The 25686-nt window shown below is 44.7% G+C and overlaps 1 protein-coding gene across 45 annotated transcripts in view; it reads right to left on the reverse strand.

Annotated features, from left to right (window-relative positions):
* Positions 1-25686, reverse strand: part of FGGY (FGGY carbohydrate kinase domain containing) — a 459774-nt gene that overhangs the window by 193649 nt on the left and 240439 nt on the right. For all 45 annotated transcript variants that reach the window (XR_014808145.1, XR_014808144.1, XM_084964952.1 and 42 more), the window contains one exon: positions 12366-12469. Coding sequence is in view for 43 of the 45 variants with exons in the window: in XM_084964952.1 (XP_084821078.1) it covers positions 12366-12469 (104 nt within the window). In the remaining 2 variants the exon portion in view is untranslated. The remainder of the gene's footprint in view (positions 1-12365; positions 12470-25686) is intronic.

Here is a 25686-nt window from a genome sequence, read left to right on the forward strand (position 1 = left end):
GGACAAATGAGAGCACAGGCTCTTTGCAAGAAGAGACAATATAGGTCTATACATCTTCAATCAAAGCATTCCAAATACCAAAAGTTTTTTCATAATTCATTTGATGGCCAAAGCTGATCAGCATTGGTCAAAGTTTTTAGAACCTATTTAAACTACTTAGTGTGAATATTCATAAGTTTCACTGTAGAAATATAAATGTGATCCATTCTAAGTGCTGCCCCAGACCTTACTGGCATTGTTATGTAATATACTGTACACATAACAGTGTTAACTTCCTTTTTTTTTTTTTTTTTTTTTTTTTTTGTCTTTTTAGGGCTGTACCTGAGGCATATGGAAGTTCCCAGGCTAGGGGTCAAATTGGAGCTGTAGCTGATGGCCTACATCTACAGCCACAGTCATAGCAATGCCAGATCCAAGCTGCGTTTGTGATCAACACCAGAGCTCACAGCAACACTGGATCCTTAACCCACTGAGCGAGGAGCAGGGATCAAACCCACGTCTTCATGGATAGTAGTCAGATTCGTTTCTGCTGAGCCAGGGCAGGAACTCCGTGTTAACTTTCTAAAATCTGGATAGTCTCTATTCTCAAACTTTTGGCCCCATGGAATTTATATAAGGGTGTGAGATGTACCTGCTAGAATACAGGATGAAAAGGGATGGACAGCAGGGAACAAGGCCGGGGTGGGTAGGGGTCAGATCATGCGTGATCTCCTAGGCTCAGCTAGGATTCAGGAGGCTTGATGTCAGATAGATTTTAATCAGGAGAGTAGCCAGCAGACTTAGTATTCAGGACAATCTTCACCATGAGTCTGTCAAGGTAGGTCCATGCTAATTAGTACCTTGCACATCACATGAGAATGAGTACATATATGAATATAACTCGTCATCTTTTCTATGGGCTCCCTCTTTTTTTTTCATGGGCCATGTTTCTAATTCCAGAGAACCCTAGCCCTGTCATTCAAGATCACAGCAAAGCTCTCAGATAAGAGCTACATGGAAACTTGAGGAACTTTCAGTGGATCTTAACATGACAAGTTAGGGCAGGGTAGCCCTGTGACTTGTCTCCATCAAGCAGCTCCAGGGCAGCTCATTAATCAATTGAAAGCACTCTCCAGTTAAATGTCCCCTCAACCAACAGAATCAAGGTGTAGTCTCTGCCTGGCTCTTTACAAGGCTAAAACCAATGGTTGAAAGCCCAAACACAAGTCTGGCAATTAGAGGATGTGGATATTTTTCAATCAGTTTTAGGTTTTTGCTTTTGGCCTGCTTCCAAGCATAATTGAGTGAAAAAAAAAATCAGTTCTCAGGGGGATGGAATTCTGTGACTGTGTTGACTAATGCTGCTATGTCAGTGGGAAGTGTCAGTTCGTCAAGGAAAGAACCTGAAGCCTTCCTGAACACCAGAGTGCTAACACGCTGGAGCTCCCTTCCTGCACCACACAGCCTGTCCATCAAACAAAGGACATCAGACTGGCATGCCACCATTTCTTCTTCAACAAACTTTGATGGTGGCTATCTAGTATATTTCTGTCTGTCCTTCTGCCCACTGATCAATCCAGTATTTACTAGAAACAGACCATGTGTCAGGTGCTACACTGAGTGCAAACAAGTGGAAATTTACTGCCTTGTGGTATCTTTCTGTTACCTCTGTAAGTAACAGAGACCACATGCTGGTATCATTCCATGGTATAACCTAAAAGATGGGCCCTAAATATTTCTCTTTCTCAAACATCACTAGACTCAGTTTTCTACAGGTTTGAAAAATACAAGACATGGGTGAATTTCATGGTATGTGAATTATCTTTCAGTAAAAAAAGTTTTTTAAAAAATAGATCATAGCTTTGCAGTAAATTTTACCTCCTTGAGATTTAAAACTTCCATTCTTTTTCAATAAAATATATCCCAAATCTACAACAACACAGCCAAACCGCCCATTTGATTTTCACATGGAACCTTTTTTCTTCCTTTTCTTTCTTTTTTTTTTTTTTTTTTGTCTTTTTGTATCTTTAGGGCCGCACCCACGGCATATGGAGGTTCCCAGGCTAGGGATCTAATTGGAGCTACAGCTGCTGGCATATGTACGCCACAGCCACAGCAACGCCAGATCCGAGCTGCGTCTGTGACCTACGCCACAACTCACGGCAACACCGGATCCTTAACCCACTGAGCAAGGTCAGAGATCAAACCTGAAACCTCATAGTTCCTGGTTGGATTCATTTCAGCTGTGCCAAAATGGGAACTCCAGGAACCCTTTTTTCTATTGGGTAGTAGGGAGCCACTGACTGTTCATAAGGAAGGGACTTTTGGAGTCCTCATTGTGGTTCAGTCAGATAAAGAACCCGACTAATATCCACGAAGATGTGGGTTCGATCCCTGGCCTCCTCAGTGGTCTAAGGATTTGACATTGCTGTGAGCTGTGGTATAGGTTGCAGACACGGCTTGGATCTGGCATTGCTGTGACTGTGGCATAGGCCAGCAGCTGCAGCTCTGATTTGCCCCCTAGCCTGGGAACTTCCACATGTTGTGGGTGTGCCCCCCCCCCCAAAAAAGGAAGGGACTTTCAATCCAAACACTTCAACATTAATTGCCCAAAAAATCTCTCATGGGTTCTTCTTGGACTTTTGATCTCTTGGTGGAAGGCTAGAAACTACTCCAAAATTCTGAAGGCTCTTGGGGGACAAAAATATACTAAAATTTAATTAAGATGAAAAACAGGGCTTTGGACCACACAAGGAGAGTGGGAGATGGGGATTAAAAAAAAAAATAAGGGGAAATCGAGAAGGCAAAAATCCTGCAACCCCTGAACTAAATGTATACAGAAGCAGATGAGCTGGTGTGTGTGTGTGTTTGGGGGGGGGCGTGGCATGGTCAGTTGTCAGTACCTGACACTTAGCGAGGGCTCTGCTGTGGCTGCCTCAGCCTCTTTTTCATCCTCACTCACTGGCTGGAAGAACACACAAACTTCCATCACTGCTAGATTGCCCTCAGCAGCCACAGGTATCAGAGTCATCCATGTGGCAGATGAGTGGTAAAGAGAAAAAGGAAAAAAAAAAAAAAGTGTGGTTTTCCTTTCATGCTCTTCCAAACGAATGCAAAAACATCTCCATGATTTGGAAAGTTAGCTGCGTGTCTTCAAATTGCCTGACTCAGTACTAGACCACAGAGCAGCAGGGAACCAGGGAAGATTATAAATAAAAAGTCTCATAAATACTCTGCACCCAGGGGATGATGGTGACAAGTGATGCTGTTTATTTTTATTGTTGTCATTAGACTGGGGGCCTCTTGAAAGGCAGCGATGTGAAAGACTGGGAAGAGGGGAAAAACGAGAACGCTGTGGTTGAGCTGCATCCAGCCCTCACTTTGCAGTTCTCATCCGGCTTTGGAAAACATCTGCCTTGTAATCACTTCATCCCCATTCCCACAAGACATTCGTGGGCATGACCAACCCAGCCCCTGGCCCCAGTCTCATGGTTCTGCAAAGAGCTGAGAATATGTGCTCTGCAATCAAACAGCTTGAGTTAGAAACTGTCTCTAGGATTTACTAGTTCTGTGACCTGGGTAAGTACTTAGTCTCTTTGTGACTCAGTTTCAGTGTCTATAAAATGGGAGGATAATGCTGATAACTGGATAAGGTTATTATAAGGGTCAGATGCACTAATATAGCCAAACTTCTTAGCCCATAATAAGCATGCAGTAAATGTGAGCAGCTATTGTTATTGCTGCTAATTTTGTCATGTTCCCTCCCGTCCCCCCCCACCCCGGCTTCTACCATTCTTCTGGTCAAGTTGCTGTCTTTTATGCAAAGCTGGGCTCAGGCCAGTGGACAGACTCTTACCAAAGGCTTTTGTTTCTGACCTCATGAAATGCCTTATGTTACCTGACTTTGCTGTGTTTCTGGTGGGCTTCCAGAAACATGGGATCTTTCAGTCCTCCCCCGCTTTTATAGGAGTGGAATGGCTGGATCATACAGGAGGTATGAGAGTTTCTTTGTAAGGCTATGCTAAACTATTTTCCAAAGTGGTGGTGTCATTTCACGTTTCCAGAAGGAGCGTGTAAGAGTTCCAGTCCCCTGCATCCGCAACAGGACTTCAGCCATTCTGACCAGCATGTGGTGGGGCTCACTGTGGTTTGAATTTGCATTTCCCTGGAACCATATGCAGCACCCTTGGCTCCTCAGCTTGAGTCCGGGTGAAACAGCGCTGCTACAGTCATCACCCAAAGAGTTAGCCCCACTGACTCAAAGGGTCTGATGGGAGGTTTTTCTCTGGTTGGAGCCCCAGCCTCTAGGGCTCCTGAACCGTCTTTTCCCAGCAGAACAGAGATTGGGTGGCAGACCCATCCTGAGCCCCAGTGCATCCCAAGAGGCTGAGAAGGGGTCCTGTTCTCCCTGCAAGGGCAGGAGGGGTGGACTGCAGATGATGGATGGGAGTGGAGAGTTCTGGAGGACTGCTTGGTGGAGGAAAGAAGAGAGAGCAGGCGTGGCTGGTTTGTGCTTCCCGGGCCCCACTAAAGTAACACTGTTCAGTGAGACTCTCACTGCCCACAGTGATCAAATGAACCCTCAGCTATGCCCAGGAAAGGTGGACAGGAAACAGCCTGACAGCACCTCAAGCATGGTGGGAGGGGGTGGTTCTCCCAGTGAGTTGGCCCCACTCAGCAGAGACGGGCCCTCTGGATCAGCAAGGAGTGAGGAGAGACCCAGGAAAATCAAAGCACTTGCTCACTTGCCAGCAAGGGACATGGGTGAGGAACCATACAGCCACACACCCCTGTGCACCAGCTCTCGACCAGCCAGGATGGGCCGAGAAGGGCAAGGGAGACATGGCCTCACTAATGTGGACTCAGGAAGCACACCAGCATCATCTGAGATACAAGCTGGTACCTTTCAAAGACAAATAACAATACCCAGTGGTCTGTGCATGGGGCCAAAAGAGCAGGGTAGTAAAATGTATCAGGGTAGCTAAGAATAAACTTGGGTTAGAAGGAAGGAAGTAATCATTAGTATTTATTGAGCACTTACTATGTACTATTTTTAAAATGAGGACTGAAGAATTTTTAGAGATATTAGAACAGTGCCTTCAATATAGTAAGCACTAGATAAGTGCTGGTAGATATTGTTATTGCTGTTGTACTTTCTTTTTGTTAAAGCTTTACTGAGCTATAATTAGCATTCAACAAACTGCACATATTTAAAACATCTGGTTTGGTAAGTTGCAACACAGCAGACACCTACCAGTGAAGACATTACTACACTGAAGATAAGTATATCCATTGCCCCCTAAAGTTTCCTTGTGCCTACTTGTACCCCTACTTTCCTGGCCCTCACTGTGCCCACTTCCACTGCAGGCAACACTTGGTCCTCTTTCTGTCATTAGTATGCAGTTCCACGATGTTAAATAAATGGAATTATATAGTTTGTACTCTTTCACTCAGCTTCTATCACTCAGCATAATTATTTTGAGATTAAGCGATGTTATAGCTTATATTAATAGCTCACTCCTTTTTCTTGCTTAGTAGTATTCCATTCTAATGAGAGACCAACAGTTTGTTTATCTACACACTGTTGATAGACATTTGGGTTGTCTCCAGTTTGGGGCCATCATAAATAAAACTGCCATGGGTTTCCATAGAGACCGGCTTTTATGAGTGGAATGGCCAGATCACTTGGTAGGTATTATGTTAACTCTGTAAGAAAGTGCTAGACCACTTTCCGAAGTGGTTGTACCATTTCACATTCCCACCAGCAGCATGTAAGTCCAGTCCCCCCTCCCCGCCCCCGCCACCACATCCTCACCACAATGTCAGCCATTCCACAAGTGTGTAGGGGATCTCACCGTGGTTTGAACTGGCATTTCCCTAGTGACTAGTGATACTGAGCATCTTCTCAGGCATTTGTCATTCAAATCTTTTCTTTGTGGAGATGTCTGCCCCAACATGTGCCCATATGTTAATCGAATCCCCAATGTGTGCCCATATTTTAGTCGAATCTGCTCCTATATCCTCTGAGCCTTTGAGAGAAGCTATTTAACTGAAAGGGAACAGCAAGCTGTCTGGGTCAGTCCCTAGAGAACTCAGACAAGCATCCCCTTCCTGCACACTGTGTGAGCCACTCAATTGCTCTTTGGCTGTGTTTCCTCACTTGTCAAGTGGGAAGAGTAATGGTGCCAGCCTCACAGGATTGTTAAGCTGATTCCATGATATAAAGAGTCTAGCACAGTGCCTGGTACACTGTAGGTGCTCAATAGATGGTAGCAGCTAATGCCACTGCCTATCTCTCCATAATAACCGAGGTTGGACCAGGGATGCTAAACATCTTCCGTCCAGCACAGTGTTGAACTGTCCTGCCTCAAATACCCAGAAAAACACTGCCCTGAGCTTCCTGAGTGCACAGGCTGTCTTACTGCTTACGGAGCCACGTCAAACTTCCCCTCGCCAAATAAATGCCTTAGCATACGGTCTGTTTTCAACATATGTGGTTGTGGGGCCCAGGGTGAGGCTTGGTACAGAGAGACTGACTCCTTAGAAGCCTGGTCCTAGAGGCTGACCACAGTAGGTCCTGGTGAATCATGCACAGTAGCCCAGATCTTTCACTGGGAGGCGTAACCATGCTCCCATCCGTGCCATATGGACTCCTTCCCTCTCCACCTCTCTCAATGACCTCTGCCAATGTCATCTGCTAAAGAGACCAAGAGAGAGAAACCTGCCCCCTGACATTCTCCCTTCCTGTGGTGCTCTTCCAATGGGACTGCAATACCCACATCCTACCCAGGCACAGAGAAAGTCAGCTGTGGGTGCTGTGTCCACAGAAGACAAAGGCACAGAGGAGAAGGGTGAGGCTGGGGCCTAGTGCCTGAAACTGGGCTGGAAAGAAGAGCATCCTAGTGTGCATGCATATGGGCGGGGTGAGGTGGGTAACACACTCCTGAAAAATCTCACATCCTACAGGAAAGCCTCTCTGTCTGCTGAAGACTTGAGTGGTCCCTTCTCTGTATTCTGGTCCTAAATCTACCATCAGATCTACTATTCTGAACTGCAGTCATCTCCTTGCTGTCTTTCTCAATGATGCTTTATCTTATTTATCTTTATCCTCTGAGCACTTAGCCAGGCAAATACAAGAACATGTTTTGATAATGAGTGAATGATTTAATGAATAATTTTTTAAATGGCCTTTTATTTTTAGAACAGTTTTAGATGACAGAAGAGTTGGGAAGAGAGTACAAAGTTCCACATACCCTATACTGAGTTTCTTCTGTCATTGATATCTTACATTAAGTTCAAGGGCATAATTAAAGAACGATATTGATGTATTATCATTAACTAAAGACCTTACTTGGTTCAGATTTTCTTAGTTTTCACCTAAGGTCTTTCTTCTGTTCCAGGATCCCACCCAGGAGGCTACATTATAATCAGCAGTCACATCTCTTTAGGCTCCTCTAGGCTGTGATAATTTCTCAGACATTCCTTGTTTCCTGATGACCTTGACAGTTTTAGTGAGTCCTGGTCAGGTATTTTGTAGAATGTCCCTCAAATAGAATTTGTCTGATTTTTTTTTTTTTTAAGATTAATTAGACAGTAGCGGTTATAGGTTGAGGGGAGAGAGACAACAGAGAGAAAGCCCCATTCTCATTGCATCATGTCAACAGCACATTTTCTCAACTTGACCTAACACCGTTGGTGCTGACCTTGAACACCTGGCTGAGGTTACTGTGCCAGATTTCTCCACTGTTTAATTACCGCCCCCCCTTTTATACTATCCTCATTGAAGCACACTTTAGGAATAGGGAGTTGTTTTCCACCGCCTTGCAGGGGGATATCTACATAAATTATTTAGAATTCTCCTGTACGAGAGATTTGTCTCTTCCGCTCATTTATTTATATCAGTATGGACTCACAGTATTCATATTTTGCATTATAATCCAATACACTTTATTATTCTGCTCAAATTGTTAAAGTTTTGGCCACTGGTGGCTCTTGGTTGGCTCCTAATAATCTCATCGGTTGTGGGTTTCTTTCTTTTCCTTCCTTCCTTCCTCCCTCACTCCCCTCCTCTCTCTTTTTCTCTTTCTCTCTTTTTGTGCTTCCTTTCTTTCTGGTGCGACTAAAATACACCTAGGCTCATCATGTCTATTTCCTGCCCCAGTCCTAGAGTCAACCATTTCCCCAAGAAGTCCTGATTCCTTAATGGAGAATGGTGTTAGAAACCAAGATCCAGGAGTGCTTGCAGCAATTAGCTGCTAGGGTGTCCTTGTTTCCAGGCCCCTCTGCTGCCACAGCTAGGAAATACAGGTGTGTTTACTAGCCTATATACCTACACATGTCTATAAATATGGCTACATGTGGCCATCGGTAATCTACATTAAGCTAAACGTGATTTCATTATTCTGGCATCTTTAATTTGAATCCATTGTCACAGGGATCATTCTAGCTTTAATGAATCATTTTTAACAATAACACCCGATTTGGTACTTGGTGCTAGGTACAGTGCCAAGCTGTTCACAAAGGTGACCTCATTTAATCCTCAAAACCACTTTATGGGCCCACATTTAACAGACGAAGACACCGAGGCACTCAAAGATGAAGTATCTTACCTAAACTCACACCGCCAGTGGTGAAGCCAGAGAATGAGACCATGTCTTTGAAATTCCACACTCAGTAAGTGAGAGCAAACCACCAGTCCTACCTTCATCCAGGACTTGGATGAAAACTTCAGTTCTGAGCCATTTAAGATGCAGACGTAATTCCCAGCTCTCACCAACTATTGTTCTGCCCAAATCTTACCTCTTCCATCCTTCCCCACCCCTTCCCCAGGGTTCCCTCCCCATCTGTCATGCTAACTGAAGATAAGTTGCCAAGTTACAACCTGACTTGACAGCTGGAGAAACGGGGTGCTGGAGCAAAGGCAGGGATCAGCTCTGTTTGACCCCATGACTTTTCAACCTCTGGCTAACCCCTGCTGTGTATGATCTTGGGTTTTGGTGACTTGATAGTAATTAACTCTGAACAAGCAGCTCTGCTTTCATGGAGTTAAAAAAAGAACAGTATTTTTTTCCCTTGTTAATTAAATCATCTGCAAGGAAGATAAATGTGCAGCCCACACTTGTATCTTCTAAAATATCAAAGGCCTGATTAGTAAGGCTTACGTTCAACCTCAGGCTTTTTCTCCAGATTCCTGGAAGTTAACAGGGACCTGGAGAAAGAGAACTTCTAAATACCAATACTTGGCACTTGGACATTGTTCATTCATTCACTCCGGCTGTTCTAGAAAGAGGCAACCTGGATCAAACGCAAAATATTCCTGGGAATTTTGACCCAGTCAACCTACTGAATTAGAAACATCAGCAGTGAGCAGACAGAAAGCATGAGAATCCTTCAGACCATGTTGGAAGCCACTTTTTGAAAAGCCCACTGCCCCCTCGTCCCTGGGTTCTGTTTGGTGAATTTTTCCTGACAGTTGGTGGTTTTATTTGCCAGAACCACAACAAAGAGGGTCCTTGAGTTTCCCTGGGAGTGTTTCCTTAGACCTGCACCTCTCCTAGACCTGACAAAGGTGTTATTGTTGCTGGCTCACTGGACGCCCAGCACCTGAGTCAGATCAAAGGTATTTTCCGATGCCGGCATGACCACAGTCTCGCCCTCACCACATAACATTAAAGCTGATGATTAATCCCCTTGGCCCAGAAGGTCCCTTCCCACTCCCAAGTACAAAGCGGGCTGGGGGTGGGGACTTTATTTCCAGCACAACACGACCATAATAAACTGGCATTTTATGGCCCTCATTCACTGCAACCAACTGCAGCTGCCCATCAAACTCGTTAAAGCTCAACCAGTTACTTCAAGTGGGGCTTTTATGTTACTAGGAAAGTGCAATAAGAATTCCCACCATTTCTGAGCATCTCCTAGGGACTAGGGATGTATGTACATAATTCATGTTATCCAGCAACCGTCTAGGACTGGCATCCTCAGCCTCAACGTGATGCATGAGCACCTGAGAATGTATGTAGTTCACCTTGGGTCACAGGGCCATAGTGCATGAGCGCGTGGCCAAAGCTACCCCTGTCTGATGCCAGAGACCATGCTCTCTATTCCTCTATGGGCGCTTGTCATCGCACGCAACATAGGAAGGCATCAAGGGGGGTACACGCGGGACTCAGACGGAGTTAGATCTGAGTTCTCAGCTCAAGTTTTATAGCTGTGTGACCTTGGGAATATGACTGGACCTTTCTCTGCCCCGGTGGCTTAATTTATAAAAATGGATGCTGTACCACAAGCCAGCGTCATTTTCCTCAAGAGGCCAGGAAACTGAGAAGTGGGGATGTCACAGATTCACATTCATTTGGATTTGCTTTTGCTCCTAAGTCTGAGCTGAGTGGGGTAAAAACGCCTGAAATTTTGCCTTTCTAGGAGAAACCAGATTCGATGTGTCCCCGTGAAAATGGGAGATGATTTAAAGAGGTTTGAAACAGTGTTCGGTGAAGGCGGGCTAACGAGTGAAGACTCACATGGAGGGAGCTGAGGACTGACTGCCCTGGCGGCACCTCCTGCTCAAGGCGGCCTTGGGCCCTGCAGATCTCTCCCTTCAGTGACAGCTAAGCCTCATGATAGGGCTGCCGACGGAAGAAAGAGGCCAGGACTCTTAAACTTGAAGTTCCATTTAAAACTTTGTCCAGAGAAACAAATAGAAGGAAAGCGCTTTTTTTTGTTGGTCATTTTTGGCTATCCCACGGCATGTGGAGCTCCCAGGCCAGGGATCAGACTGGAGCCAGAGTCATGACCTAAGCCGCAGCTGCAGTAATGCCGGAGCCCTAACTCACTGGTCTGGGCTGGGGATCAAACCTGTGTCCCAGTGTTCCCAAAAATGCTGCTGACCCTGTTGTGCCACAACGGGAGCTCCAGGAAAGCTTTTTTTTTTTTTTTTTTGAAGGGCTGCGAGAAAGTCTGGCACCAAGTCCTCTCAGGTAGTGGCCTTGGACCCTCCCAGGCAGGTAATCACTGTGTCCTTTCTGCCCAATAATATGAGGGCTGATGACAGAGACTAAGCCTTGAAAAGGGCTCACTTCATATGAAGCACATTATATTGCCTCAAATCACCTTCATGATACTATGAGATATGTATTATACTTCCCACATCTCGCACAGGAAGGATCTGGGGCCCGGAGGTGTGAAGTGCCCAGCCCAAGGGCCCATCCTTAGCTCATGGAGGATGTGGGATTGGAAACCAGTCTGGAAACACAGCCCCACCACCCCTGCAAAATGAAAACCCCCGATGCCATGCCTGGTACCTACCAGATGCTCAGTATCACAGGCTCAATCTGCATCTATACTGTGGAGCCTTTTACTGTCATACCTATTATAATTCCATCTCACCAATGGGAGGCCCTATGTTATCCTAGTGTCCCCAGGATTTGCCACAGTCCCAGACACAAGGGCAGAGGATCCATGAATAAGTCAATGTATCGATATTTACGCAACCAAAATATTTTATGGTACAAGACGATCACTGGTCCCTACGGCAGCTAAACAGTTTCGCATCATATGTACCCTCCATTGTCACAGGGCCTCTGCCCTCGACTGCATCTCAGACCCCACTCTAATCCTTACTCATGCCCCCGCCGCTCACTCCCCCATTTGCCCTCCTCCTCCTCCACCACTCTCGCCCCTATTTTACTTATCTGGGAAAAATTCAAGGAGTCGTCCATCTCAGTTTAACAGAGTAATGACTTTTAAATAAAAATATGGTAGAAATGGGTACTTATCGAAATGGAATGCTTTCAGACTCATGCATTTAAAGAAGATATAAATTTTAGGGCAGGCACTAAATTTTAGCTGCAATCTTGGAGAAAGCCTTTCTACTAATTCATGGAGAAAAATTAGCAAAGTGAAAATTGCTTATCAGTGTTCTTTCAAAGTCGTGATATGCAGCCTAATTCTATACATCACCAGGGCGCTCCCAGGGAGATGGATTTATATTGATTGAGAGAGAGCTCAGTGGCCAAGGAAAACAGACACCCCTTTGCAAAGAAGACGCAGCTACCCATTGGGGACAGATTGTCTGGGAGCGAGGCGTTGCCATCTCTGGATCCGATTTCACCCCTCAAGCCATGGGTTCTCTGGCCAGGGTGATGTTAAAGGCAGACTCTACCCTTTTCACACTTTTTAAGAATTTGGCCCCTGGAAAAGGGTCTGGCAAATCTAATAAGCAAGGCTATTAGTGGGAAGGCTGGGCTTCCAGCTAGATAAACCACGGTGTGTGTGTGGTGGGGGGGCAGGAAGGGAGGAGCTGAGGGGCAAAGGGGCCAGCGGTTCCCTCCTCCCAGGCTGGCCATCCTCCCGAGTGTGGCAGCCCCGCCCTCACCCGGCAGACTCACCCCCATGTGACAAGAAGATGTTCCACAGATGACAGCCAGCCGTGACGTCACTGGCTGTCCCTCACAAGCGAGGCCGTGCCCCCTCACATCTGCTCCAATCACTCCTGTGAGAAAGCAAAACAAAACTCTCTTAGAAAAAGGAGAAGGAAAGAAAGCTAAAACAAACATAATGATACTCTCTTTTTTATACCAAAGGACGTTGAGACCACGTCTCAAACAGACGTGCAGACCAGTCTCAAACAGAAACCAAAAGGGCTCACTGGTCAGCCTGGGCAACCAGGAAACCTGTTTTTGGCTTTCAGCGTCAGTGTATGGCATCCAACACTGGAATAATAAGTCACTGTCATTAGAATAATAAAGGCACCCGCTATCAGTGATTTTTTTGCTCACAAAATCCCAGACACTCTGCTGATGTTTATATGTACGGTCTCATTTTATAGGAAGCCTATCAAGCTGAAATGATGAATGGCACACATCAGCAGAGGAATGAAGGCTCATCTATGGGCTGAGTGACCCGTCCAAGGTCACACTGCTGGGAAGGGGCAGGGCGGAGGGGACTCTGGTTTGACACATCACATTTCCATCTCACTGAAGGCGACAGAATCCTCTGATGATCAGATCTCTGGGTCACCATCCTCAGTACTGCTCATCCCAGAACTTGGAATAAAGGACAGAGTGACTGACAGTCAGTGTCTGTTGAAAGAACGCCAGGTAGCAGAGAGTTTCCCATAAATGGTATAAGCTCAGGCGGCTTTGCACGGAGTGTGTTCCTTGATACTTGCTGGGCAAGTGAAGTTACAAGTGTGAGGGCAGAGTCAGACTGTTTAGAGCCCGGAGTCACCCATCATTTATCCAAATACCCATAAGCACCTTCTACCCATAAAATGATACACGGGGCGTGTTCTTTGATACTTGTGGGCAAGTGAAGTTACAACTGTGAGGGGAGAGTCAGAGAGAGTGTTTAGAGCCTGGAGTTGCCCGTCATTTATTCAAATACCCAGCAAGCACCTTCATGATACATTGGGTAGGATGTGGGAGCCACAACCACGCAAACCTTTCCAACGAGGTCACAGCAGGAGGTGGAAAGTGCTGGGGGCAGAGAGCAGAGGTCGGAATGCGGGAGAGAATAGCTCCCTCGGGCCCAGGGGGCTCTGTGTAACAGCGCCCTGCCTGCCATCTCCAATACTCAGTGCTCCATCCCACCTCAAGACCTCTGCATGTGCTCTTCCCTCTGCCTGAAATGCCATTCCCCAACCTCTCTGCCAGGTTAACTCCAACTCATTCCTAACTCAACTGTCTCTGAAAGCTTCCCTGTGCCTCCAGGAAAGACGTGGCTCTCTGTCCAATGTCTTCACACACGCTTGGACTTTCCTAGCACACAAGAAGACACTGGTAACTTACAGACTTACCATAGCCCACCTGCCTCTCCTGCTATGATAAAAGCTGCAGGGAGCTGGTGCTGCATGGTCCACATACTTAGCCCCCACCCAGCACCAACCACAGTGACAAGGGAAAGTGTAGATGCATGGGGACGAGAGGATAGAGATGACAATCCTTGTCCTGCGTGTTCAGGGTCTTGTGGGAGAGAGGGAGGGAGAAGCCTAAATGGAGCATTATAATGCAGGGATCAGTGTGGGAGGAAGGGCCTGTGGGGTGGCTGGGCTCCCCTGTAGGGATTCAGGCAGGAGTCAGCTGGGTGAAAGGTGGGGTCAGGGTGCCTCTTTAGGCCACAGATCCCCTGTTACTGAAGGTACTGGCTGCTCAGCAAGCAGTCCTTGCCAGAAAGCAGGAGCTGGGGGGATCATTAATAAGCCTCTAGTCTTCCAACAACTTTCTAGGTTTTTCTCATGCTTTTTCCAAAATTCTACCTGCTTGGGCACCTGTGAACCTCAGTAACCTGTGCATGCCCAGCAGAGGAAGAAGTACACCTCTTTTAAACTTGTTGTGTTGGTTATCACAGTACGTTTGTGTTACCACAGGACTTTTTCTGTTCTCACAGTAGTTAGGTCCCAGCAACCAAGTGATGGAGATCTGGGACTAGGCCTGTAAAAGTCCTGGACCTGTCGGCTTTCACCAAGTCCCCTGTTCTGCTCACCATCGTGGGGCTGTGCCCTTGGCCTGTGATCCCCAAGTTCCAGGACAGCCAAGGTCGGCCCTGCCTGGAGATCCGAGGGCTGAAGGTGCGGGAGTCTCCCCTCCCCTGCTTCCCCGAGGCGGACGGCTGCTTCTCCTCCATGGCTTCAGCTCTGCTGACAGGGCCACCGATGCTCCACTCTGCTGGTGTCCACCACCTCCTCCTGTCCCTCCAGCTAGGGGTGGCAACAGCTTCCATTTAGCTGATCTTTGGCTTGCTTTGCAGGAAATACAACCCTTCTTAGTTCCTTCATAATCTGGGTCAAAATTTTTGAGTATTAACGGCCCTTTTTTTTCGCACACTTGGAGTGGTTTATGAATTTCTGGGTGGATCAGTGATGAAGTACCCCATCCACGGCACAGAGGCTTTCAGACAGGAAGAAGCCCCAGATACAAGATAATTTTAATTGAGCTCTTCCTGCGTGCTTTTTACCTGCATGCGCCTGATTGTATTCTTGCAACCATTGACTGTGATTGGTGTTATTCTCATCCTCATTTTACAGATGAGGAAACTAAAGCCTAGACATAAGAAGTAACAGAACCAAGGGGACACAGCACACAAGAAGCAGGGCTGGTGCTCACATCCAGGTAATCTGATTCCAAACTGGGTCTTAGGTTTTCTTCCAAGATAAACCCCCCCAAACCAGGTGGTCAATATTTACTTATCTGGATATCTTCAAATCTGGGCCTTAAAGATATCGATCCTGAGATCCTGGACAGAAAAGGAATTTCCTATTGCTGGTCCAGAGTGTTATCAGTAAGTTCAAGAATTCCTGATGATGGCCTGCCTTTCCTGGTCTCCTGTATATAAAGCCCAGGCAAAGTTTATCTTGCAGGGCAATTCAATTCTGAAAGGGGTTAGACATGGGAAAAAAATAAATCTGTGGAATGCTTTCTTTCTTTCTCCTCTGGTTAGCAGATTCATTGCAGATATCACTAGGTTTAGAATCCGAGAATGAGTGAGTTATAATGAAAAAAGAATGGAGTTTGGAGACAGAAAGGCCTGCTATAAAATGAAGGGAATAACAATATCACACTGGCTCTGTTATTGAGGATATGTTTAAAAGTTTGATGGCTGGTTGCTATGTCCCCGTGACCTCCATCACTCTCACTCTCAATATTCTCAGTTCATCTGAACTCTTTCTCAAGAGACAGCTGTATTCTTCCTACCTTTTTAGCAAATACAACAGACAGCTATGATAGGCTGGGTACTGCATTAAAGTCTTTACATGTTACCTGATTTAATCACTGCAACATCTAGGAAACATAAATATTATTTCCTCCCTTCACCACTTACAGAAGAAGCGAAGGACCAGAGTGTTCAGGTAACTTGCTCAAGGTCACAAAGAGCAGTCCTAGGATCTGGCACCTTGACCTTATTCTGTCTGATCCTAAAGCCCGTGTTCTTTGAAGAATCCCTCGCTTTGTGATGTTACAATTGTCTTATATAAAGGAAATCTTGTTTTATTTTGAAATGTAGTTCACCAGGGAACATTTAGTAATAGCCATGGATTTAGAGTTAGAAGATGCCACAAACCACCGGAAAATCTGACCCGCTCCCTCATCTGCAAGGAGAGCAATGGATTGCAAATGGAGCTTCTTTCTCAGCCATGTTCAGTACACAATATACACAGCTTTTTTTTTTTTTTTTTTTTTAAAGATACCAAGTGTCTCCTTGCCTGGAAACAGGAGGGTGGGGAAAAATCCTTCCTAGGATTCTATATTCTCAAGTCCTGAGACTTAGAAAACTTCCCCTCCAGGGAGGTCCTCATATGCTGCCTGATGTCCATCTGGTCCAAGTGCAGGGCAGGGCGGGTGCCCCTGAGAGGCCCCGAGAATCCTGGCGCTGACCTATCTCCCTTCTCCTTTGGCTGCGAGGGGCCGATCCTGAGAAAAGAGGCCCGAAGCAGGGAAGGCAAAGAAGGGGAGGAGGAGCTTTCTCCTTTCTGGACAAACACATTTCACAATCCATAGAAGGTACATCAGGAAACAATTCCTTCGACGGGGTTTTGACAAGCGCAACCCTCAGCGCTGCGGGCCCTTCACATGACTGTGCAAGTGTCAGTTAATTCAGCATTCCTCAGAAAGTTTAAAGGGCTAAATGAGCAGCTGAAGAAACAGGCACCAAAAAAAACTGTGAGATAGTCAACTGTGTTTTCCCTGACCCTTGCACAATGCTCAGCTGATGGTAGTTGCTTAATCCATTTTTCTTTTGTTGTTGTTGTTGAATGGAAAACAGACAGCAGAAGAACAAGCTTATGGAGTCCATGAATCAATTCAGGGCCTCTTTTTAAGGACCCTTCCACTTCCACATCTATAAGACAATTCGTGTCAAGAAATATGTTCTCAACACATAAAATCAAAAAGGAAAAATTAAAACTTCAAGAACAACTCTCTTATTTTCCTTTACATGCTGTCTCCTTCCCTCTGCCCAATCCACCAACTATCCATCTTTCCATCCAAACATTTATTGAATATCTACTATATTTATGTAAAACCAAAAAAAGAGGCTTTGTGAATGTTATGATTAAGCACGGGTTATCCTGTAATTTATCAAGCCACAACTGCTTTGAAAACTCTAAAAGGTTATATAGAAGAAAAACATCCCAAGCTCTAGCATTTGTGCTATAATTATCTCATACTTTATAGCCATATAAAGTACTTTACAGCTTACAAAGCAGCCTTCAACACTGTACCCTTCATTTAGCTTTTAAAAAAAAATCCCACATGTTATTTTATTTGGGGGGATCACAGTTGAAAAAAACTGAATTTCAGAGAGGTAAAGTAACTTGAGTTTATTTAGCTACTTAGCGGGAGAAGCAGGGCTCAAACTAGGATTTATTGTTTGCTAGTCTTTTTCCCTATGTTTGAAAAATTAAAATGTCTGCTATTGAAGTGTTGGCATCTTGATAAAGATACTTGTAAAATAATAACCCAGATACCTTTTCTGAAGGAAAAAAAAGGGTTTTGAACATCACCTAAGACTGTATCAACTTGATACTCTTGAATCAGCCATTTGGAGGAATGAACTGACAGATAAAGTCCATCAAATGAGCTGTTTGATTGAGCTGGGCTAGAGATTCATAGGGTCTCTGGGGAGGAGGCTCTCTGGAGACCACCAGCCTCATGTTTGCAAAGCCCGTCCCAATAAATGTAAGCTCCTGGAAGGGTAAGACTCATATCAAAGGCATTTTCTCTGCAGAGGACCAAGCACCAGTCTTACATAGAAAGGTACTGAATTCTCTTCTTTTGACTGATATTCATTCACTTTATGTAGAATATAATATATGGCTTTGGCATTATAGTGTTGTGCTTAAAAACCTACACTCATTCATCACAGGACATTGATTAAGTTGCTTCTCTCCTTCAGGCCTCAGTGTCCACATCTGCACAATGTGAATGACAGTACCCTCCTCATGAGACTGTCACAAGGATTACATGTGCTAATATATGCAAAGTGCTTGGACTGGTGCTGTCCAGAGAATATTCTGAGATGATGGAAATATTCTATATCTGCATTTCCATACACAGCTGTCACCAGACACATGTGGCAACTGGGCCCTTGAAATGTGGCTAGTGCAAATGAGGAACCAAATTTTCCATTTTAATTTTAATTTTAATTGGTGCATGTGGCTAGTGGATGCTGTATTGGACAGTGCTGGTTAGAGCCTGCCTAGTACTACATGGATGCTTGCTGTTTTCATCACTGTTGTTTTTTAAATTTTTTTTAATTTACTTTTTAGGGCTGCATCTGTGGTGTAAGGAAGTTCCTAGCTCCTAGGGGTTGAATCGGAGCTGCAGCTGCCAGCCTATGCCACAGCCACAGCAACACAAGATCCGAGGTACATCTGCAACCTACACCACAGCTCACGGAAACACCAGATCCTCAATCCTCTGAGGGAGGCCAGGGATTGAACCCGCATCCTCATGGATCCTAGTTGGGTTCCTTACCACTGAGCCACGGTGGGAACTCCCTACTGTTGCTAGTATTGTTGTCCTCAGACTTAGGCTTGAATCCTACTGACAGGTCTTAGGCAAATGCCTTGATCTCGAGAACCTCAATTTCCACATCTGAAGATTCTGGCCTTACAAAATTGCTGTGGGGATTAAGTAAGATGTATGGAGAACACACTGTACTCACTACATGGGACTGTTAAATACAGGACCTACAGACGTGCTCAGCACAAGTGTAGAGACATCCTACTTATTCCTGAATGAGCCTTGCTTGGTCATGCCGCTGAACATTCCCTCATGCTGTTCCTTCTTAGAATATTCTTCCCACAGTACACGCCATCCCCCAGCAAGCTACCTGGGGTACATGGACTACATTTTGGAGACTCAGCTTTTTTACCAGAAGAAGCCTTTCCTGACCATGTCTTCCCCCTTCCACTCCTCCATGGGGAATCCCAGTCAAGGAGAACTGACCAAGTCCCTTTGCTTATACCTTAACCACTGACACTGTACAGATTCTATCACTGTATCTGTAATATGTTTATTTGCATAGATGTCTCCTTCTATGAGACTATGAGCAGGCTGAAGCCCAGGCTAAGCTTGACACCACAGTGGCACTAATTTTTACTGTTATTGTTTAACAAATGAATGAATGAGTGTGGCACAGGGCAGGTACTAGGAAAATACGAGACATCTTCCAGATAAAGTCAGCAGATTTAATCATGAACAAATGCTCTATGTCTTAATTATGATTCATGGTGAAAGGTACTGGACAGTCATGAGGAACATCTCATGGGTAACAGTAAAATTATTCCCATACATTCTGTTTAGAACTGTCAAAATCACTGGTAAAGAACAAATATCCTACAATCCTTCTGTTTATTGGGATATTGCTTGGTGCCTCATACTTTGCAAATATTACTGTATTAGATTCTTATAATGATCTTGAGAAGTACTTGTTATTGCACTGTTTTACTAAGTCAGAAAATGAGACCAAAAGTTGTTCAAGAAGCTTGTCCAAGGTCCCCCAGAGTTAAGAGTCAAGGAGGAAGGTGCTGCACACAGACCTACCCAACTCTAATTCTCATGGAGCCTGCAGAAACGAGCTCCTTTCTTTCCAACTACTTTCAAGAATTCTAAGCATTCACAGACAGCAGAGGTGAACTCAGATCTCTTTCAGGATTTATTTGTTTTAATGCCACTGGAGCAAGCCCAGAGGGTTCATCCCAAGCCTAACCAATGAAGGGGAGTGAAACAGCTGAAGAGATTTCTTTCATCCCAGTGTTTGATGAAGCTTCCCCATGGCTTTGAAAGAAATGCCATTCAGAATTCAACCAATATAAATCCTAAAGCTACAAAGAAATCAAATAGACCTTGACACTGCCACCATTCCTATCCCCCACATTCCACCCCCTTCACAGAGCCCGAAAGGTAATAGGGAAGGTTTTTGTGTAAATGAGATGCAAACAGATTTTGCACTATTTAGGGCATAATGGTCAAGAATGAAGGCTCTAGAATTAGATTGCCTGACTTCAAGTCTGCAGGTTGGTCCAGCCACTTAACAGCCATTTAACCTTCCTGTGCCTCAGTTCCTTGGTCTAGGAAATTGGAACGATGAGAGAATGGAGTTCTTAGGGCTCTTGCGAAGATGAGGCAAGGAGAACAGTACCTGGAACGTGGTTTACTCAACACAGTTTTGCCACTGTTGTTACTACTGACCACTCTCAGTCTTTGTTGTTAATAGCAGGGCTTGGCATGATGGTACAGGCATTCCCTCTTAGCATGATGTCTGCTTTGCCAGAGGTATTTGGGCTTGCTTAGATTGACTGTAACATTTGTTTTCTGCCCTTGAGTATACAACTGATGACAGAATAATGGGGGGGGGGGTCGGGGGAATAAAGAAAATGAAGTACCAAGTAGCAGGAATGATCCAGGCTAACATTTTAAACATTGTTAATAAAAAACCAAAAGCTGTTTATATCCCTAAAAACCACTATAACATGTCACACCATTCATTCTGCAATTCAACTCGGTGATGGCAAATGCCATACACCTGGCCATGACTTGCACCAGTCAGATGCCAAAATTGGGAGACCCAGAGACCAAAGAATAGGCCCTCAGATAACTGGGTCTCACTTCTCTGTTCCTCTCTTCTGCCCAGAAAGATCAACTCTTGAAGGCAGACTCATATGTAATAGCATGGAAATCTGAGACTCAGAACACTAACAAAATCCATAGTAAAGACAAAGCAAAAACCTGATTTAAGAAATTCCTTTCTTCCTAACCTCCACACAGCCTCTAGATTACTTGGAAGTTCTTATCTATGAGCTCAGGAAAGACAATTTTTCACTTGCAGGCATTAGACATGGTAAAGGGTCAGGTTGAAATCCAATCCAAATGGACAAGTTAACTCCCCAAAAGTACTTATTTTCTAAAACTAAAAAAATTTAAGAGATCTGATCCAAGTACCACAAAATGCACAAAATGTATCTCGTGGAATAAATCCTTAAATGGCTCTAAAACTATGACTCTAAATCACAGTTACCTTCTGATATTTTATAAATCAACTGATTCATTCAGCAGCTATTTATTGGTCCTCAGTTATAAGTAAGGTGCTGTGTGAGAAGCTAGAAACCCAAAGATGAAAGCTGTCCCCTTTTATTCTATAAGATCCTCATCCAGAAGGGATGGAAAGATACACAGGCAGACACTTACAAGACAGTAGGGAGCAGCCAGTGACTCACATATGAAGATGTTTAATGAAAGTATGGAGACAGGACCCTGGGTTTAGTTGGATGGTCAGGTCAGAAAGGGCCTCCTGAAGGAGGTGAGGCAGGAGGGACCTCAGTCAGCAGGGGGAGGGACAGGAAACGAATGGCACTTCAGGCAGACTTGGAGATAAAAGAGACAGCTAAACAAAGGCCCAGGAGAGAGAGTCAGCTGATGCGAGCTGCTGGGCAACACAGTCTGCAGGAGATGGAAGCTTGTATTCCCGAGAACAGGGCTGGACAAAGGTCAGGGTCTGACACTGGACCATCTCTGTTGGAGACCCAAGTCCTCCACAGGTGTTGTGTGTGACCTTCCATAAGCTACCTCACCTCTCTGCACCTCAGTGTGCTCAGGTGTGAGTCGGGAGTAATAGCATCTACTTTAAAGGTCATTATTCCTGGTTTTAGCACTGTGTGCCCAGTGTCCCAGAAAGGACACCCCCAAGTCCTGAGCAAACTGTACTGGATGGTCACCTTATTGCAGCCTTATACCTGGGATACTAGAACTGCTAAATAAATATCAGTGACAGCTTCTCTTGGCAGATAACAAGGCTAGGTTTCCTTCAGCAACCTTTTCTTGCCCCTAGACAAATGGTCTCATTTATAGAATTATCTGAAGACCCCTAGAAGGTGGGAAAGGAACTAGCTGCCCTGACAATCTCCTTGAAGACACAGAGCAAACCAGTGAGATGCTTCAAGAAAAAGCAGGAAGGAGATGGGACTTGCTCAGATAGACTCTTTAGGACACCTGAATGTGGGGAAGAGGCCTGAAGTTTTTGGAGGAAAAGATCTTAGTTGCTTCCCCAGTTCTCCCTCTTCCCAGACTCTGATGCCAAGCTCAGAGCCTCCTCCCTTGGTGTGAGTTTCGGTTCCATGAAAAATTTCCAGAGGTTTTGTGGGGTTAGTTGAACATTGACAGATTCTTCAAAGCCTGGGATTTATTCCCAGAGCCCAAACCAGCCAAGTTTCTATGGGGCTAGGATTTCCCCTGGGAAGGGTCACAGGGCTCCACCACACCTACACGGATTGATTGGACTCTGCCCTGAGCTTCAGACAACAAAGACACAAAAAAGAAAAATAGATTCTGAAGCTGGATCCTACATCCCTGGCCCCCATTCTTGAAAGAGCAGGGGTGGGAGTGTAAGGCGACCCATCACCGGATAAGAGTCAGGCCACAGAGTCAGAGAATTAACTGCTATGCAGAGCAGCTGGAGAGAGGAAAAAAAAAACAAAACAAAATAAAAACAAAAACCTGAGCAGGATAAAGGGCCCAGGGTTTTAACACAATCAATGACATGTGGCTCAAATAGTTTCTAAGAGAACAAAGGCTTAGGTAAATAAATAGTGTGGAAGACAAGGGCAAAAATGAATTATAGAAAATCCCACAAGGAATATACTTGCATTTTTCAAAAACTGCAGTTCAAAAGCCATCTCTGCTTCAGCAGAAATCAAGAGTCAGCCCTCCCCTTCCACCTCTGCAGCTGCTCCTGACACCCACCTTCTCAGGACAGCAGCCCCAGGCCCTGTTCTCCTTTCTCTGTGCCTGCACGGCCACTGGGGAAAGGGCGGTGGCCGGAAGAGGGCACCCATTTCAGAGAGACATTTCTAGCCGCTGCATGACCTCGGGCAAAGGCGCGGAGCTCCTTGCGCCTCTAATATCTCCTCTGTAAAAAGGAAGTGATGATTTCAGAGCAAAGTGTAAAAACACAATCTCGCTTTGAAAGAAGAGTGTTGGCACATGTTGGGCCCTGAATAATATTCTCTCTCTCCACCGTTCAGTAGGATTCAGTGCCATAAACCTTGAGTGAGCACCACTCTCCATGAGGCATGTGCTCAGCACTGCAGAGGAAATAATACCTGGAAAAACATAATCACTGTCTTCAAGGAGCTGACAGTCTTCTAGGAGCCAAGGATGCTGGTACCCAGCAGCCTGACCGCGGCTGTCAAAAGGAACACAGCAAGCAGACTTCCCCTGTGCAAGTCCAAACAGGCTCCCCAAATGAGGCCCTCTTTGATGTAATGGTCAGAGGTCTCCACCTGGACTGCAGCCACTCACTCCGGGGCCTGTTGCAGCAACTCTCCACCTTAGGTCTTCTCTGTAGCACCATCATCATGACACTTGATACCCGTGTAGAATGTGCTTGTGCCAGGTGTTTTTATTTTAGTGCTTCACATAAATTTATGTATTGTATTGAATCCTCACAACTACTGGTATGAGGCCCATCTTGGAGATGAAAACCTGAGACTCAGCAGGTTAAGTAACTGACCCGTGATCACACGGAGAGCAGGTGACGGTGTGGATTAGGAATTCAGGCAGTCTCGCTTCAGAAATCATGCTTTTCCTCAACCATGAGGCTGCAAGAATGGTGTTGTGGGTATTCTTAGGCTATTTTTTTTTTTTTTTTTTTTTTTTTGGTGCACACAGTTACTCAGTTTTGTTGGATAAATTCTGTACATGCATACAACTTTTCATTCTGCCTTTGCTCTCTCTCCTTCTAAAGTCTGCATGTCATTTTTTAAGGCTGAGTAATATACCACCGTGTGTATATAAACTATATTTCAATAAAGACTGTGATATATATATATACCCACACCCACACACACCCACATCTTCTCTATCCATTCATCTGTTGATGGACATTTAGGTTGTTTGCACATTTTGGCTGCTGTAAATAGTGCTACTGCGAACACTGGGGTGCAGGTATCTTTTCAAATATTACTCAGCTGTAAAAAAGAATGAAATCATGCTATTTGCAGCAACATGGAAAGACTTAGAGATTATCAGACTGAGTAAAGTAAGGCAAATAGAAAGACAAATATTCTATGATATCAATTATGTATGGAATCTGAAAAAAAAGGATGCAAATGAACTTATTTACAAAACAGAAATAAACTCACAGACAGAAGACAAACTTACGGTTATCAAAGGGGGGAGGGGTAAATTAGGAGATTGGGATTAACATATACACACTATTATAAATAAAATAGAGAACTAACAAGGAGCTACTGTATAGCACAGGGAACTCTACTCAATACCTTGTAATAACCTATAATGGAGAAGAATGTTAAAAAAGAATATGTATATTTATATATACATATGTAGCTGAATCACTTCACTATACTGAAACTAACACAGCATTGTAAATCAACATATTTCAATAAAAAACTTTAAAAAAGGTGAATAACTGGAAAAAAAATTCTGTATTTCAAAGGAAAGAATTCTGCTTTTTCTCCCCGCTTTTTACTGCTGCATCTACAGCATATGGCATTCCTGGGTCAGGGTTCAAATCAGAGCTGCAGCTGCTAGCCTACACCACAGCCATGGCAAGGCCTGATCCAAGCTGTATCTGCTACCTACACCGCAGATTGCAACAACTGCCAGATCCTTAATCCACTGAGTGAGGCCAGGGAATTGAACCCTCATCCTCACAGACACTGTGTCAGGTTCTTAACCACAGAGCCACAATGGGAACTCTTGCTTACATCTACCTCCAGTGGCTTGACAACATCTGAGGAGAAGAGGGCTAGCACAGACTTTGCAACCTGGTGCTCAAGTACAGCCATTCTCTCTCCATCGACTTGAGCTTAATAGCCTCATCTTTCAGGGATTTCTTACAGATATCACAGGCTTTGGCCAAACTGAAATTCTTAGTATTTCCCAACCCCATTTCAGGGCCATCACTTATGCTATTCTCTCCATCCAGATTACTCTACATGTCATTGCTTTCGGTGGGGAAGGCCCCTGTTATCGTAGGTCCAGTTCAAAGGCTACCCCTCCCACTTCTCTGAAGAACCATAGCAGCTGACATTCTGGAGGTTCTCATTAGTAGCTGTATGACCTTGAGCAAGCTGCTGGAGTTGACGTAAAGATTATACAAGTAGACTATCCAGAACATTCCTGTTATGCTGAAGTCATGCAAAGTATAGCTTTGTCTTTCCTTTGCCTTATTGTTCCTACTGAAAGTCTTCTCCCTTTTTCAACCTCCTATAGAACTCAGTCCTCATGCTATATCTCTAGTTCTCTATATTGCTGACTTTGCCTCAGTAACTGGTAGTAACTAGTATAGTGCTTAGCATGTTGTTTATAGACAAAAACATTAACTAAGGCACATATTTACTCAGTTAAGGGCTGTGGTCTGAAGTTACAGAGATGAATATGACCAGAGTCATTGCCCACAAGAAGCTCACAGTCTAAATGGGGGAGACAGTAATGTAACCATCTATTTAAATGTTTAAACATTATTGTATATCTGTTAGCATTCAGAGATATGCACATAGTGAAAGAATTATTAGGCCACATGCATTAGGCTGGGCAATAAGGTTACACCACAGTAAAGCAGACAATGTGTGAATAAGAGACACATTATTCAGGCTTATTTAATATATTTCACAGAACTGAACTGTGTGGGTTTTTCTTTACAACTTTCAGTGGTGAGAGGCCTGAATATAAAAGGTGTATAGAGTCTTTC

This window comes from Sus scrofa, chromosome 6 (genome assembly GCF_054392235.1).
Source record: "Sus scrofa isolate SSC_HxYL_T2T_F1_AM1 chromosome 6, Sscrofa_HxYL_maternal_Yorkshire_Landrace_v2.0, whole genome shotgun sequence".
NCBI classification, from domain to species: Eukaryota; Metazoa; Chordata; class Mammalia; order Artiodactyla; family Suidae; genus Sus; species Sus scrofa.